We start from the raw sequence: 16317 nt of genomic DNA, 5'->3' as shown, positions 1-16317 counted from the left end.
ATGGAAAGTCGTTTTTATTGCAAGATAACCAACTTTTATCACACTGGCAATGTTTAACCAATCGTCTGTATCACAATTTTGGTTCGTGGGCGTATTTTTCCTAAAACGAGGACAAGCAAAGAGCAATTAGCAAGCGATTTTTGGCGAGTTCTCAGGAGCCGGAGTCCTGATAATTGACCAGAGTTTTTCAACGCGGGCGCGTGGGTCAAGCTCGACATATGGCAGAAGAAAGCGGTGGTCATGTCAGGAAGGACCCGCTCCCTTGCAGCCATAAAGACAGCAGCGAGACAAGCATGGCCATTAGCACTAGAGAAAGGATGTCTCCACCATGTGTGTGAGGACTACAGGTAATACTGAGAGCAAAAGTATTGCCGCAGGCAAGCCAGTGGTGACCGGATGTCAGTTTAGTAAGAAAAGGCAACTACAGTAATCACTTGCTATATATCGCGCTTCACCTACCACGGCTTCACTTCATCGAGTGTTGTCAAGAAACATTAATTTGGGAAGAACTATTTGCGGATCTTCGTCGGTTTGAGGATTTCTGAGGAAGTCGATCGCCAAATTCGGAACTTTACTGGCATTATGAATGTGAGAAGGGTTTGTAAACACGTAAATCAATGAAAAATTACTAGACAGTGACTATATATGAATACATAAATAAGTACTATCACTCGCTCAATTCCCCACAGCGGATTTCACCCGTCATGACGCGGAAGTCCGGAAGGAAACTCGAGCGATTGGCAAGTTAAGGGATTACTGTACCTGTTAAAGTGACCTTATCAGTTATCAATTGCTTGTAGCGGAATAATAGGTTGCAAAAATTTGTCAATGGTGCGCATTCAAAATCAGTGTAGAATAGCAGGTTTAAAATGGTACATCAATGTTGTAAATACTTGGATATTATTATATAATGTTAATGTCACATTTCGATGCTTTCAGTTTTCAAAAATTAGCAGTAAAAGTGCTCAAGCAACGGCACTCTGATGCATAGAATCTATCATTTTACAGCAACGTTCACCTCATAGAAACAATGTTTCCTCGAAAATGGATCTTACTGCAATTGTTCTTTTTGGCGGCGGGTAAGAATTTAACTGTACTTCGTTTGTTCTCAAAATAAGAGTAATGATTGCTAATTAAATATTGATAAAGTGACTAAAAACAGTGCTTTCTCTTTTAATTGGATTATTCATCTATTCAGCTAAGCCTAACCTAAATGTTTTTTTTTTGCTGTACAAACAGTTGCTTCTGTTTCGACTGATAACTCAACCCAGTCATCGGAAACAGAGCAGGATTCTTCACAACTCGAGGCTCCCCGGCAAAGCACTGCGAGGGAAAAACGGTCTGAACTTCAAATCAAAGTGGATAAGAAACTTCAGACGTCCATTGAAGAAGACTTGCCAAGAATGTTCCATCCTCCTACAGAATTGCAGATCGCTCAAGCCAGAAAACTTTTTCTGAAAGAAGGAGACAAAGGAGATTCCTCGCCTGAATTCCTACAGCAAATGGATTTAGATGGTGATTCTGTGAAGTCAGCATCATCACCTTTCTCTTATCGTCTCACCAACACATCGTTTTTGCAGTCCCTAAACGATAAGGAGCTTCTGAACAGATTTAGCAATCTTAGAAAAGCGATCGACCATGAAGGATCCCAGGAAAAAGATACAAAGGATGATGAATCAACAAGTTATTCTCCGAAAAATCAAGCGTCAAATGACGCAAAAAAGTCCATAGATGATCGCATACATAAGGATAAACTCTTACTGGCCGAGATGATTTCGAAAAAGTCGGGGTTTGCGTATCGACCTCCAGACGTGCGAGACGACCCGTTGGAGGAGGAACTTCAGACAAACGAAGAAACTCAGGTGAGTGTCTTCGAACATTCTATTATATTCCATTAATTTTCCTTTCCATAAATTTTCAGACATAATGGTTGCTAACAATTTAATTGATCCTTTATTTTTGGTAACTAATTCCCAGTAGGTATGGTAGTAAAGTTGTCAACGAACTGATCATGTTCATCAAATACTCTCGCGCAATGTTCAAAGGCACGTCTCGCTAATCGCAATATTATTATTTTTTATTTTTTTTCCACCAGCTCCGTGATACTCGGGTTGCAGCTCCTCCTCCTTTATGTCCACCGGTAATTATTAATGTTGATAAGCGTCATGTGAAAAAGTGAACAATTAAAATATCCTTCTTGCAATGAACTGCACAATACTCTACCATTTAAATTTACACAACCTTTGTGGTGCGAAAAATTAAATAAAATTTAGTACCAATAAAAATAAAATAGTCTTAGTGATACAAAGAGCCAAATAACCATTACTACTATTGAAGTGGATGTTAACCACAGGGCAGTGGGCTGTGCCGGACGCTGCGAGAGAGGCTACAGGAAGACCTCGTGAGTTCCTTCAGTGATCCCTTCACCAACCGGATCCGTTACCGCCTCAAGAAGAGACCTTCAGTTTACACGACCAAGTAAGTAGAGCTTTTGTGGTGAATAAGAACTTAGCGGAAAAAACTCAATTTTCATTTCGAATGACTGAAAAAAGAAGTTCATATCCATCGCCAAAGCCCCACCTCAGTAGCACATGAGTTGCCGCTGTTGTCAAGTCCATATAATCTAGTAACGTTTCTATGTATTTGAAATTTTTTCTGCTTAAACAAAAACGGTGTTTTTAAATAAGTTTTATATTGTTTTCATTAAAAGGCGGCCAGTTTAATGCAGAGACCTTGCTAGCCACAAAACGCGTTATTGACGGCAGCTGATGCGGCCGTTGTAAAGGTTTAAAGTTTTATTTGAATGCCCAACCCGCTTTCTTTTCAATGAAAACTATTGAAGGGAGAAAAAATTTTTAAAAACTTTCTATCTACAACAGCACGAACGACGTCGATTATTAGATGGAGGTGAACTACTTATATTTGCTTTAAAGATTTTGCCTCCTGAAATAATTTAGATACATAAATTAACTCCTTCACGAGCTGCACCAACTATGTCTGCACCAAATCATAGTTTTACTTTTAAATAAAATGAAGTCAAATAAAATATTATGCATGCATATTATGACTAACAAGCCCTTTTTAATTAATTAAAATTACGGAGATTCTCAACAATTCAAAAATCAATAGCGGTGAAATGAAATTTTGTAATAGTGAAATATATAATTAACTTTTACACTCACACCTTACAACTTTTTAAGGACACCCAGGATTCGGAATGATATCGGCATACCGGATATTTACGAGACTGAAGTCACAGTGATGCCACATTTTGGACAAAACTCGTCGACACCGCACGGGCCGCTATCACGACTCCATCGCCATGACCACTCAGTCGCTGCGGCGGACAACGATCAACGGCTTGTTCTTCCTCCACGACGGTCTCCTCTGCCATTAGGGGCACTCAGGTTGAGAAATCAGGAGGAAAATGAAGTCAAAATGACCCAAGAAACAGGCGCCATACGAGGATCAAAAAGAAGTAAGAGTAAGAATCACCGAAGGGAAAGTCAGTCTGGTATCAGAGACTACTTGACAGAGAGAGGATACGGAAGACCTTCTCGAGTGCGAACTCGAACGCATCTCGACTACCGACGACCATTATCTTTTAAATTCAAGAGAACAAACGATGCGCGTAATAAGGAAATACCAACAGAATACAAAAATCTAAACGTGCACAAAATAACGGATGCTTCTCTCATACATCTACATCCGTTGCTCAAGCCAAACTCACCTCATGAAAATATTCCGCTATCAAGCTCAATACATTCACATGAATTACCTACGAAACCTAGGAGGGAAAATCGGAAAGAGCAGCCTACTCGCCCACAAATAATTCTTGATCATCGAAGCGAGGAATTAAAACACAAAAACGATAAAACAATTGTTGGAAATAACGAAAAACATAGCGGTTATGATGAACATCGATTTTACGAGCCTCCAGCTGTCACAACAACAGCATCAGTGTTCTATGAACAGCAACAAGAATATCATCCTCCTGAGTCATCAAAAAATGAAAACAAGTACAATGTTCCAATCCCTCCGCACCGCTACGAAATTCCATCTGCCATTCGTCATTCTGTCCCCAAATCACCAGCTGTTCCGGGATGGTTGATGGATTTGAAGAGCGACTCTCGTCATCCAACACCTCAACCAAACCATGAATATTCAAAGCATACAGAGAACCCAATCTCGTATTCGTCTCCAATGCCATCCGATTACGCACTTAAAGCTTCACAGCCAAGTGCTTTGTCTGTGACGTATACAACGCCTAGAAATTATGAATCGTCGCGCCATTTACCATCTTCACCTGATCATTTTCGCATCATCAACCCCAACGAAAATCTTAGAACATATAATTCTCCACCACCTCCTCACATTCATGTACCTCTGGAATCCCAACTCCTTCCAAAATTGGACTCTGGAAAAAAAATTATCAAGTCTCCAGTTCTACCTCACTATCCGGTTATACCTTCTCCTGATCAGTCCAGCGGGTCAAAATACAGCGTACAAGTGACAACTCCATCAGGTATTTACGTAACTCCGGTGAGAATCTCCTCAACTCCCAAACACGTTACACGGGAGCTTCCGATTTACGCCCCTCCGACGTCACCCAATCCTACATATGGTCCTCCACGACACGATCCAGCAATCTCATCTCATTCTCCTCATCCCGAGGTGAGTCCTCACCCGCACAAAGCTCACATAAATGCCGGCGAAGTCATGAGCTACCACAGCAAAAACTTACCATCATACCCAAAAGTGACTCAATTATCGCCCATTAAACATGAGGTGTCAGTATACGAGCACGAAGTGAATACCCACAGTGTTGCTTCGCACCACGTTTTGGTGACACCGAAATCGCATCACGTCTCCATAACGCCCAAGAATATTCCAGCGACTATATCGTACAGGGGAACGACCCCAACTCCTCTAAAAATAAACACACCTAGCCAAGTAATTCCCACCACATTCAAGCCCTTGGTTGCCAAGGATGATTTGGCTAAGTTAAAAGGGTCCAGTCAAGCATCAACTGTTCAGGTAACGCAGAAACCTGTGAAATCCCCGCACTCGACTTCAATTCACAGTCCAGTCGCTCATCGAGAAACCACCTATATGAAAACTCAACCGAACCAAGATTTACCAGAAATTTCTCTAGTTCCTTATATCCTGCAAGACTATCAGCTAGGCACAAGCAGCCCTGGAGATTATTTCGATTTTGATGACGATGACTACTATTACGACGATTTGTACGACTACGACTATCTTTTGGATGTTCTGGGAGTGACAGAGTCTCGATCCCAGCTACCTCTCCACGTTCTACCTTCCTCCTATCCCGACGGCCATATTCAGAGCTTCGGTTACATTGCTGGTGTGCCAGGTAAGTGGAGTACTCAACTAAAGCCATAAGACTTGCACTTCACGTATTTTATTTTTAATGCTTGGTCATCTGACGTAGTACAACACTACACACGTGAAATGAATTGACCCAAATTCCGTTACTTACTAAGGGGATGAATTAGGGATGAGTTTTTAGGGATGAAATAGTCACTTAACACTAAACCAGTTTTAAGAAAGCGTATTTTGAAATGAAGAAGCCTGACTGACATATTTTTGTTCGAACACAAGGTCGAGCCGGGAAAGATTATCCAATTCTAGGCTACATTCCCAACACATCTTTCGGATGCGGACTGGTGGCAGAATACCCAGGATACTACGCTGACATGGACGCAGGCTGCCAAGTGAGAAGCATTATCTTCTATAACTGAGACTCTTTCAGGAATTGATTGCTATACTTACCTGAAATATTACTAATGAAAATGCAGATAAAAACAGAGACTGGGGAAGTTAATTGGATGGATGATAAGAAATGAATTCCCATGCGGCATTTCAAATATTTGTTACTTCACTTCATGTTATTATTTTGAAACTGAAACAAATTAATTAAATATTTACAGGTATTCCACGTGTGTCATCACGATGGAACTCAAGATTCTTACCTGTGTCCGAACGGCACCGTCTTCAACCAAAAGTACTTCGTGTGCGATTGGTGGTACAACTTCAACTGTGAGGACGCCCCATTCTTCTACCCTGTAAACGCAGCTCTATCTTTCGCAGCTCTTTCTCTTCACCAGCCTAGCGCACACTACGAGACACCTACTAGTTTGTTGAGGAGTACTAGAGGAAGCAAACGACCCACAGGTCACGGGAGTCGGCAGCAACCAAAACGAAGGATGCCATCTAGAAGGCCGATACCTCACGGTGGACGGCGGAGTCATTCTGATTTGGTATCACAACGGGGTGTTGGTCACCATGCCGTGGCATCACCGCGGGGTGTTTTCCACCACGCTGTGGAATCACCGCGGGGTGTAGTTCACAATGACGTGGCATCATCGTCGGTCCATCAAGTTATCTTGTCACCGGACGGTCCAGGGGCCGATCATGTCGGGCTCCATCTGGCTCAGCAGCTCCCCCGAACGCCTTCAGAAGTTTGGCTTTCTTCGAGGACCAATGAAACTCAGTCGGTCACTGACGATGTACCCTAAAGCAGTAGTGATGGTCATTGACCGAGAATTATAAGTCACTAGGAAGAGTAAAATGTAAAACTGCAAACGAGATTCATATTGTTTCTTAGCTCGCCAAGTCTGAGATCGAATTTTCGTGTGTGATCGGCCACTTGGTCTAACGAAATGAAATATAATCTAAGTACGAAACTAAAAGAATTCACTGTGAAATTTATGGAGGGAGATCAATGAGTGAATATTTTACTGATTTAATTTTATAAATGTCATCAACGAATATTTCTCTTCTCTAGGAAAAATATCGCTAGTAATGGATAACACGCCCGTAATATTCCTCCAATTAACTTTGCCTTCAATCTATCTAGGTCATCAAAATTCCATGAACTAGATAACCAACGAGGTGGGCAGCGCGGGTAATAATAGAGAACAGCAAAAAAAGCGCAGTAAGGAGCGGTGGCGACCATACCAACTAACTACTGTAAATATTCTGGGCGAAATCGGCGATATGGTCGATAGCTGTGAATTGCGGTTCGGAGTCCCAGCTAATTGTCAAACACTCGGCAATGCCTAGAATTGGTGACAGGCTAGATTTAGACTCATCAACGTCGACTCTATAATTACTATCACCATTATTATTGCGAAGAAACAATAGCTGTCTATTTTTGGCTGCGCATAGTCGTTATTGCTAAGAAAAGAGAAATGTATCTTTATAACTTGGAAAATTGACATGAAAATATCAAGTTTTTCGTCATTTATTTTTTTTTTATTTGAAAATTTGTCACCAGATTTTCTCGATTGAGCTTCGAGCACAACTGTATCTTATAAAATATTCTAATAACGGGAAACAATCCGCTTTGCGGACATCATATGGTAGCGTAGAGTCGTAGACAACCATAGTTTAGAGTTAGACTGTTCGAGTAGAGGACAGACAGAAGAGCTGACTGTAAATGAGAAAATGTATTCAATAGAAGAATCATTGTCTTACGCACAAATTCAGTCTAATCTCGATGTCGAAATATAGTCTAATAACCTCGACTATAGTCTTAAGTGGAGAAGGTCAACAGATCCAGGTCGCAAAACGTAAAGGTCCAGCAGGAACCATGAAGGAAAATCATGTCAATGAAGGGAGCAGTGAACTACTGAAAATTAGAAAATGGGAAGCCGGTGATAACAAAAGAAGAAAATGGGACTCATTATGCATGATTGACCAAATCTCTTAGCGAAATCTTGCATTTAATTCAGCGAGTGGCAAACGAACAGCAATGTAAAGCAGTTATATCGAAGATTCAATTAGAAGAAGAGAGCTTGAGAGTAGCGAGAAACGTTCTGGGTAGAAATGCTGACCTGGGATGAGGCTAAGATAGTAATTAATTCATGGATGGATAGAAAACATTTACAAGACACACTAGGAAGTTGAGTGATGAAATTTCACGACTAACGACTACGGACGCAACGTTTCTAATGACCTTAATAATTAATCGAAAAGTTTCATTTGACTTGATAATATCATCAGCATGCCCTACATGTTCATTTTAAACATTTAAAAGGTACACTATGACTAGCGTCAAGTAGAAGGCATCAAATTCACTGTTAGAACAGTAAACAAACTTATCACACTAACAAGACAAAGATTCGTTGAACTTTTCAAGGATGATTCATCACGAATCTACAGGAATACTCAAAACGTATTCCTCATAACCGAAAGAGCATTCCTCATAACAGTAGAGTAGGCAAATTCTTCATAACATTAGACGTATTTCTCGCGACAGTAGTCTGTAGAGAAGCATAATGAGCTTTTTAAAAGTGTGGTTTATCAGTAACTGCAATTGGTTCATATAGGAGGAAAATTCATTAATAATGGCTACTTGACTAGATATTAAGCATAAAAAGAATTTATATCGCGAGTTCTCTTGAAACTTCGCTGATGACTGAAAACGAATTCAATCGACACTGCACCAAATCCTGTTTAAATGCTGAAAATTTGTGGCTCATCTTGTTATGAAACACGACTCATATTGTTATGAAACACAACTCATTTTGATATGAAACTCTGTTATCATCATGACAAAACATTTTTCAATCGTTTTTGATTAGAGCGAATTGAAGTACAAATAAAATTGCAATCGATTTAACCAGCAAGACCATTTATAGTCTGGCCGCATGCCCAGTCGCCTGATATTTCTGTCGAAAACTCTCAGAGAAAGAGCAATTTGTCCAAATAGCGATGCACTTTTCGCTTTTATGTGGGTCATGTTGAGCTCGTTTTGCTCAGCAAAGGGGCTTACCAATTTGCCACGTCTGCTCTCTAACCGGGAAAGGGTGAGAATTTTCTGGATAATATGAACCATTCATTTTTTAAGTGTACAGGAGAAATGCTAAATATTATCGACTTTTAGGCTAGGACCATCACCTGACAAACTTCACTCTGCCTCAGTCTTCTAATAACAATAATAGAATACGATTTTCTAGCCATCTACATATGTATTTGAAGGATATGCATGGTCAAACAGAAACAAATACCAAGCATTTACATTGAAAATTAAAACCACAAGTTCGTAATTTAGAATGATATGATGGGCTTGCAGGTTATGTATTTCTTCAAATATTTAAATATTTAGGTTGAAGATATGTGGTGATTTCACCTCCTGATAATTTTTCACCACTTCAGACAGGTGGTGGTAAAAGACACCACTTCAGATTTTTCTAGGCATCGATGAAGCTAAGATGATCAGTACTCAACTCAATAGATAGTATATGAATAAAAGATCCTGTTTCAGCGAAAGCAGCAGTTTCGCACAAAAAGTTCTATTTTTTTCGCTCGATAATACAAGTTGCTATGTTAAAGTAGTGCAATTTTTTCATTAAGTCAATTAAAATTATTTATACACGAGGAGCAAACTTCCGCGTACAGGAAATTCGGTGGTAGCATCAGATTGATTGTCACCGCCGTGCAGCTAGAAGAAGCTCTAGCAGCTAACACAGGAGTAACATGAAGTTTATCTTACTCATAAGAATTGTCAAAAGAAATTATGGCGTAGCAGGGTCACGCCAATAGATGGTTTAGCAACGCTAGGCTACCGCTTAACGGTTTGAAATTACGAGGCCCCATCGTGTGCGTTTTAATGTGCATCTATAAATGTAAATATCGTTCGGCGCAAGGGCATTCGTCGCGGTGATGTTTCTGTAGATTTTGCAAAACATTGATGGGATTACCAAGCCGAAGTGGAGGTCCTGTAAGTCGAGAAGGATATCGACAGGATTTTCAAGGCGAAGAGGGGATCCTATATGTCGTACAAGACTTCGGCATGATATCCAGGATAAGGAGGATGTCTTACAGGTTGTGCAAGAACTTGCCAAGATTTCCTAGGCAAAATGGAGCTCTTTGATCTGCAAGTTCTAAAAAACGTGACGAAGACGAAGAGGTAGATGGGGGCTTGTAGCTGCATTCGCTGCGTATTTAGCTGCTACTTCCACCTGAGAGTTCTTCCTCATATTGTTTCCTAAAGCAGTCACCAACAGGGAAGAAATCCCAGCAGCGCTGCTGATACATGTTCCAGACGTACGTCTCTTGGCCGGTGTACTCGGTCTCGTCCTTGTTGATCAGATGCATTAGGAAGAACCTGCGGAAAAGCAACTCGTGGATGGATTAGACTAGCGTACGAGGACAGTATCTCTAGTGCGCCAATAGCCGTCAATGGTGAACATGAATAAAACAAACATGTTCATCATTGACGGAGATTGTTGAACATAAATCAAGAACATTAATTTTTAGCCCTTTTCCGACTGCGTAACTATACCAAAACTGGGTACGATTCTTACGTTGTAAAATTATAGAATCGGACCAAGATTTAAGGTACTCTGAACGAAAAGCGTATTTCTAAGCTAGATTGGCTGTAGTTCATAGGCTAGTTTCTTAGCTCAAACACAGGATTTTAGACCCAAGCCTTGTTGCTAACAGAGTAAACGGTTTATTTGTAATAAGTTTAATAATCATTCATTATGGGGGTGCTATGTTATATCATCTGATGCCCTATTCTTCATGTTCAGATTCTTCATTTATTCGTTCAACACATGACCCTGTCGGTCTGTAGCCTAGTTTCAAAACCTGACTATTTGAACAAAACATAAAGTAACGCCCCCAGTAATAGCACAAAGCGTTGAGAATATAAGAGCTTTACACAGATCAAATCCTCAAGGAATAATGTAAAATTTGCGATTAATTCTTACATGTAATTGGCGAGGTTGTGCTCTTTGTCAACGTGGACATCAAAGCCGTGCGGCACAGAGTCGAAGTAGTCGCTGGGCATGCCGCATATGAAGCAGTTGCTCTCCATGTTCTCCTTGACGCTCTCCAGCTGGTCGCGCAGCTCACCGAACGCGTCGATGATCAAACCTTGTAGTGGTCGAAAAAATGGGTCAAAGGGCGTAAGGTGGGTCATAGGGCGTGAGGTGGGTCATGGGGTGTAAGGCGGGTCATGGAGAAGGAAGTGGGTCATGCCACAAAAAAGTGGGTCAGGACACAAAAAGTGGGTCATAACAAAAAAGGGGTTCAGGACAAAAAAGGGGGTCAGGACATAAAAAAGTGTCATGAAATCAACAAGTGAGTCATGGGGCAAAAAGTGAGTCATGGGGGCACAATAATGACAATGAATAGGTACCTATTCGATCAATAAATTAAAATAATTTATTAAATAATAAATGTGTGAAGTAATGTTGAAAACTATAGCGGGTCATGGACCTCTCTATGCGAAGAAACATCGTACTGACAATGACTAGGGATTTGGTCAATTAAGTACTATAAAATATTGAATAACGTAATAATCTTGTGATAAAAACAGCCTTATGGTTTAGAAACGATAATTATATATACGTATAGTTGTTATAGATTTACCATATTGTAATCAAAGTTTTCAACACATTACTCGATACTAAAATCACGTCATATAAAAAACATAACATTAAGAGTAGATGAACAACTGTTTTTACCCTGAATGATGGCCAGCAGGATGACGATGATGAAGAAGAAGAAGGATATATCGAATAGTATCCTGTAGACCTCGTAGTCGTCACCGTCAGGAGACTCGATCTCGTCACCGATACCGCCCCCAGCCCGGACGCCCTTGTACAGGTGGAACACGAAGCACTGCGGGCGCCAGCATGAGTGAGATTCATAAGCAGGATTGGCTTTTAATTGTTATTAATATGAATGAATGAATGAATTTAGTACAGTATTTACCATAAATTCTGGGTAGTATTTGAAATGAATTCAGGATAGGATTTATAATGAATTCGGGCAGGATTTACAATAAATTGAGAAAAGGATTACAATGAATCCAGGGCAAGATTTAGAATGAATTGAGATAAGGATTACAATGAATGCAGGGGAAAGATTTACAATGAATTGAGATAAGGATTACAATGAATACAGAGAAGGATTTACAATGAATTCAGGTAAGGATTACAATGAATTTATGACAGTATATGAAATAAATTCAATACAGGATATATAATTAATTCAGAGGAGGTGACACCTGTGAAAGGATTTAGTTCTGCATTCAAAACAAATTCATGGTGGTACTTACAATGAATTCTATGAAGGATTTACGACGAGAACACTGCAATGATTGTAACAATTTGCTGTAAGTTCAAGCAACCATCTAGATATGACAATGCAAAGTCATCATAACAACAGATATTATGTCGAAGGTTGCAAACCAAGAAATATAAGAGCGTTTCAGTTTTTTAGTGCGCTGCCACTATAGGAAAGCGTGGAAAATAACAAGAGGTGACCACATCACCCATAAAAGGAAATAAAAATGGGAAATATGGAATGTAAAAATGGAAAAGATGAAAAAAGGTGCATAGCGGATAACTAGGTTGAGGTAGGGTTTTTGGTTTGGCTAAGAGCGGTCAAGGTGACTGTAGAGAACACTGTGTGGTTTAGACGTTGCGATTACTACAACCAGCTTCCTCAGCTAAAAGAAACGGTTGTTTTATAGGTGGCCGAAGAATGGCCAGCGATTCGCCGAAGTCCAATACCTTATTATATTATACTAGCATGTCACCGCAAAGCAATTAGCACCACACTAGTGGCAAACTCCTCAGTATCTGTGGAAAGCATCTCTCTTCCCCAATAATTAATTAATACATGGTCAAGCGTCGTTAGTCCACGGAACTGAACCTCCTCAATTTAGGGAATACGTTGCTAGCTAATTTTTGGGCCCCTTCATACATTCATTGTTACTTTGCATGGATTGCAATTAAATAGCTGTATAAGCATGAAATTCAGATTATTATCTTATCTAACAGCTCAGGTAGGGCGAACCTACATAGTGAAGAAACGGAATATATGAACCAGCCAAGCCTATCACAAGTCTCACGGTGAGACTAAAATAAAGTGTAGGCAGTTGGAGAACATCCGAGTATCAAGGCACAAACCAGATACGATCTCTGAGACCAATTAATGGACCAATCAGTAATGAAATCCCAGCATTAATCAAACTAATATCGGCAAAGCTCTCATTGGTTTTTATGGAGCCAAAAATTAATATGCATTGCAATCACCAAGCGCATCAAGCATTACAACAACAAAACAGAGGCGGCGGCCATCAAGGTCCTGACTGGCAGAAAGGCGAGCATGAAAAGTGAACCATAGCCTAGCCACAACAGAAATTAACCTGCTTGCCGTTCTGGGTGACGGACTGCAGGTCAACTAACCTGCTTGCCGTTCTGGGTGGCAGACTGGAGGTCAACTAACCTGCTTGCCGTTGTGGGTGACGGACTGCAGGTCAACTAACCTGCTTGCCGTTGTGGGTGACGGACTGCAGGTCAACTAACCTGNCCACAAAGCAATTAGCACCACACTAGTGGCAAACTCCTCAGTATCTGCGGAAAGCATCTCTCTTCCCAAATAATTAATTAATACATGGTCAACCGTCGTTATAGTCCACGGAACTGAACCTCTTCAATTTGGTGAATACGTTGGTAGCTAACTTTGGGGCTCCTTAATTCATTCATTCATTTTGGGCTCCTTCATTCATTCGTTTATTCATTGCTACTTCGCATTGGTTGCAAATAAATAGCTGTATAAGCATGAAAGTCAGATTATTATCTTATTTAACAGCTTAGGTATGGCAAACCTACATAGTGAAGGAACGGCTTGTAGGAACCAGCCAAGCCTATCCCAAGTCTCACGGTGAGACCAAAATGAAATGTAGGCAGTTGGAGAACATCCGAGTATCAAGGCCCAAACCAGATACGATCTCCGAGACCAATTAACGGATCAATCAGAAATAAGATCACAGCATTAATCAAAGTAATATAATTAGCAAAGCTCTCATTGGGGTTTATCGAGCCAATAATTAATCAGAAACTAACCTGCTTGCCGTTGTGAGTGACGGACTGCAGGATGGTCTTGAGTGAGGGGATGGCCACGGCCACGTCGATGAGATGGGCCGCGAAGAAGAAGTAGTTCAGGTTACCAAGCAGCGAGAACGACAGGTACCACAAGTTGTACAGGAACGACTGCAGGGAAAGAACAGGTACCACAAGTTGTACAGGAACGACTGCAGGGGACGTGCGACCAGTTCCGGTTGTGTGATCGTTTAGAATACGCAGTGGCAAAGAAAACAAATGTGGTCGAAGAAAAACTTCAAATTTTATAATACAAAACACAGTATTTTAAAGTTTTAACATTATTAAACTGTTTATAATCATTTTCAAAATATTTTCAACAGCAGAAGACACGATAACAAGCAAGTTTCGCGTCTTAAAAAGCAGCCGAATTACGTTATCTGTTAACGTTATACAAAAATAAATACAAATGAATTTCATTTCTTTCTACTAGGAGAAATGATTCAACACCTTGTTCAGAAGGATCCCACCAAGACACGGCACGATGGTAAGAGTCATGGTTGAATTAAAGTATTAATTCATCCATGGATAACAGTAAGTGACTTACATTATCGGTGAAGGTGACACCAGCCTTCCAGACTTGGTAACGCCAGTCCACTGACATCAGACTGTCAGAAAACAAATATTGTAATTATAATTATTGTAAATTTGATAATTATTACGAAATGATTCATAGATCTTCGAGTATAAATGATAAGTACATATACTTCATATGTATATAATATAATATAATATAATATAATATAATATAATATAATATAATATAATATAATATAATATAATATAATATAATATCTTATAATATAATATAATATNTCATATTTTCTATTATTATAATCCTAATAAAAACCCTAAATACTCAATAACATAATATAAAATATGACTCACTATCCGATGACACCAGACGCCTGCTGGTCCTGTTTGAACGTCATGGTGGTCTCCATGCCCAGCAGGTTAGAGATCGAGTCGAAGTCGTAAGTCTCGCTGTACTTTTGACGTACTTTCTTCTTCACAAACTTGTCCCAGTAGTTGCACGGGAACGACCTAAGACGAAATATAGAAATATTTCATTTTTTAATGTCTTTATTCTAGTTAAAATTATGACATACCAATTAATTTTCTTCAGAAATGCTAGAATGAAAACTACGAACCCATTTGGCAGACCACAACTCACTTGGCAGACCACAATCCTCTTGGTAGTCCACATTTCTTTTGCGGATCACAACTCACTTGGCAGACCACGACCCATTTGGAACACCACGACTAACTTGGCACACCACAACTCACTTGGCAGACCACGACCCACTTATCAGACTGCAACCCACTTGGCAGACCACAACTCACTTGTCAAACCACAACTCACTTGTCACACCACGACCCAGTTGGCAGAGCACAACCCACTTGGCACATCACAACCCACTTAGCACACCACGACCCACTTAGCACACCACGACCCACTTATCAGACCCAAACCCACTTGGCAGACCACGACCTACTTGGCAAACCACAACCCACTTGGCACACCACGACCCACTTATCAGACCCAAACCCACTTGGCAGAAATGACAAGCTTGTCCCAGTGCGATTTGATGTCGTCGTCCACGGGCTGCTCGGCGATGTACAGGCCGTCGAACTCAAGCCTCCGCGCCACCTCCTTCTCGCGTTTGAAGATCACCAGTGGGATCTGAACGAGAAGATATCATTAGGATCTGGACGAGAAGATCACTAGGATCTGAACGAGAAGATCACTAGTGGGATCTGAACGAGAAGATCATTTGCGGGAAATGAAAAATTACAACATGAACGAAGAACTTTCATTTCTCGAAACAAAATATGGGAATAATTGATAAACAGTACCTAAAAATTCTAATGCTAAGTCACCAACTCTAGTTTTAAAATGCAAATAATAACAGTGTTAATAGATCATGAGTACGAGTTGCAAGGGACATTTAGCAACCTTCTTAACTTATGAACCTTGTCATTGGATTTTGCTTTCATCGAAAAATTTCCCGCAGCGAAAGAGACACGCTAAGAGGAATNAATGCTCAGAGGCATGCCACGAGCATGAAGAGGAATGCTCAGAGGCATGCCACGAGCATGAAGAGGAATGCTCAGAGGCATGCCACGAGCAAGAAGAGGAATGCTCAGAGGCATGCCACGAGCATGAAGAGGAATGCTCAGAGGCATGCCATGAGCATGAAGAGGAATGCTCAGAGGCATGCCACGAGCAAGAAGAGGAATGCTAAGAGGCATACCATGAGCAAGAAGAGGAATGCTTAGAGGTATGCCACGCTCACCTTGAGGTGGTAGTATGCCACGAGCATGAAGAATGCCACGATGGAATGCGTCACAGAGCAGAGACGAAGGATATGCTCCATGTAGAAAT

The 16317-nt window shown here is 40.6% G+C and overlaps 2 protein-coding genes across 3 annotated transcripts; one reads left to right on the top strand and one right to left on the bottom strand.

Annotated features, from left to right (window-relative positions):
• The first annotated feature begins 937 nt into the window (after positions 1-937).
• LOC108672967 lies at positions 938-6935 on the top strand. Of its 2 annotated transcripts, none has more exons than XM_018160735.2 (7): positions 938-1079; positions 1240-1862; positions 2096-2140; positions 2354-2478; positions 3201-5377; positions 5626-5738; positions 5955-6935. In XM_018160735.2, the coding sequence occupies exons 1-7, from the start codon at positions 1031-1033 to the stop codon at positions 6540-6542; spliced, it is 3720 nt and encodes a 1239-aa protein (XP_018016224.1). In that variant the 5' UTR covers positions 938-1030; the 3' UTR covers positions 6543-6935. The 2 variants fall into 2 exon arrangements, with proteins under 2 accessions (XP_018016224.1, XP_018016223.1); XM_018160734.2 differs by having other exon boundaries at positions 1231-1862.
• Positions 6936-7460: 525 nt separating this feature from the next.
• Positions 7461-16311, bottom strand: LOC108672964 (ryanodine receptor). Its single transcript, XM_018160732.1, has 8 exons — positions 16229-16311; positions 15485-15615; positions 14820-14975; positions 14479-14539; positions 13896-14042; positions 11505-11661; positions 10746-10911; positions 7461-10138 (listed from the first exon to the last, which is right to left on the bottom strand). Exons 1-8 carry the CDS (start codon positions 16307-16309, stop codon positions 9976-9978), a joined length of 1062 nt encoding a protein of 353 aa, XP_018016221.1. The 5' UTR covers positions 16310-16311; the 3' UTR covers positions 7461-9975.
• Between the last annotated feature and the right edge of the window lie 6 nt (positions 16312-16317).

The sequence above is a fragment of the Hyalella azteca genome, unplaced genomic scaffold (assembly GCF_000764305.2).
Source record: "Hyalella azteca isolate HAZT.00-mixed unplaced genomic scaffold, Hazt_2.0.2 contig531, whole genome shotgun sequence".
Lineage (NCBI taxonomy): Eukaryota > Metazoa > Arthropoda > Malacostraca > Amphipoda > Hyalellidae > Hyalella > Hyalella azteca.
Note: the sequence above shows the minus strand (reverse complement) of the source record. Positions and strands in the feature narration are given on the sequence as shown.

What these genes read in the sequence shown, in the direction of transcription:
- LOC108672967 (XM_018160734.2), top strand. Translation starts at nt 1,031, where the DNA reads ATGTTTCCTCGAAAATGGATCTTACTGCAATTGTTCTTTTTGGCGGCG. An exon ending in ATTGTTCTTTTTGGCGGCGG is followed by an intron (nt 1,080 to 1,230) that starts GTAAGAATTTAA and finishes TTTTTTTTGCTG; the next exon opens with TACAAACAGTTGCTTCTGTT. An exon ending in TTACATTGCTGGTGTGCCAG is followed by an intron (nt 5,378 to 5,625) that starts GTAAGTGGAGTA and finishes TTCGAACACAAG; the next exon opens with GTCGAGCCGGGAAAGATTAT.
- LOC108672964 (XM_018160732.1), bottom strand. Translation starts at nt 16,309, where the DNA reads ATGGAGCATATCCTTCGTCTCTGCTCTGTGACGCATTCCATCGTGGCA. An exon ending in GCGTCTGGTGTCATCGGATA is followed by an intron (nt 14,540 to 14,819) that starts GTGAGTCATATT and finishes GTTTTCTGACAG; the next exon opens with TCTGATGTCAGTGGACTGGC. An exon ending in GTGTCACCTTCACCGATAAT is followed by an intron (nt 14,043 to 14,478) that starts GTAAGTCACTTA and finishes CTTTCCCTGCAG; the next exon opens with TCGTTCCTGTACAACTTGTG.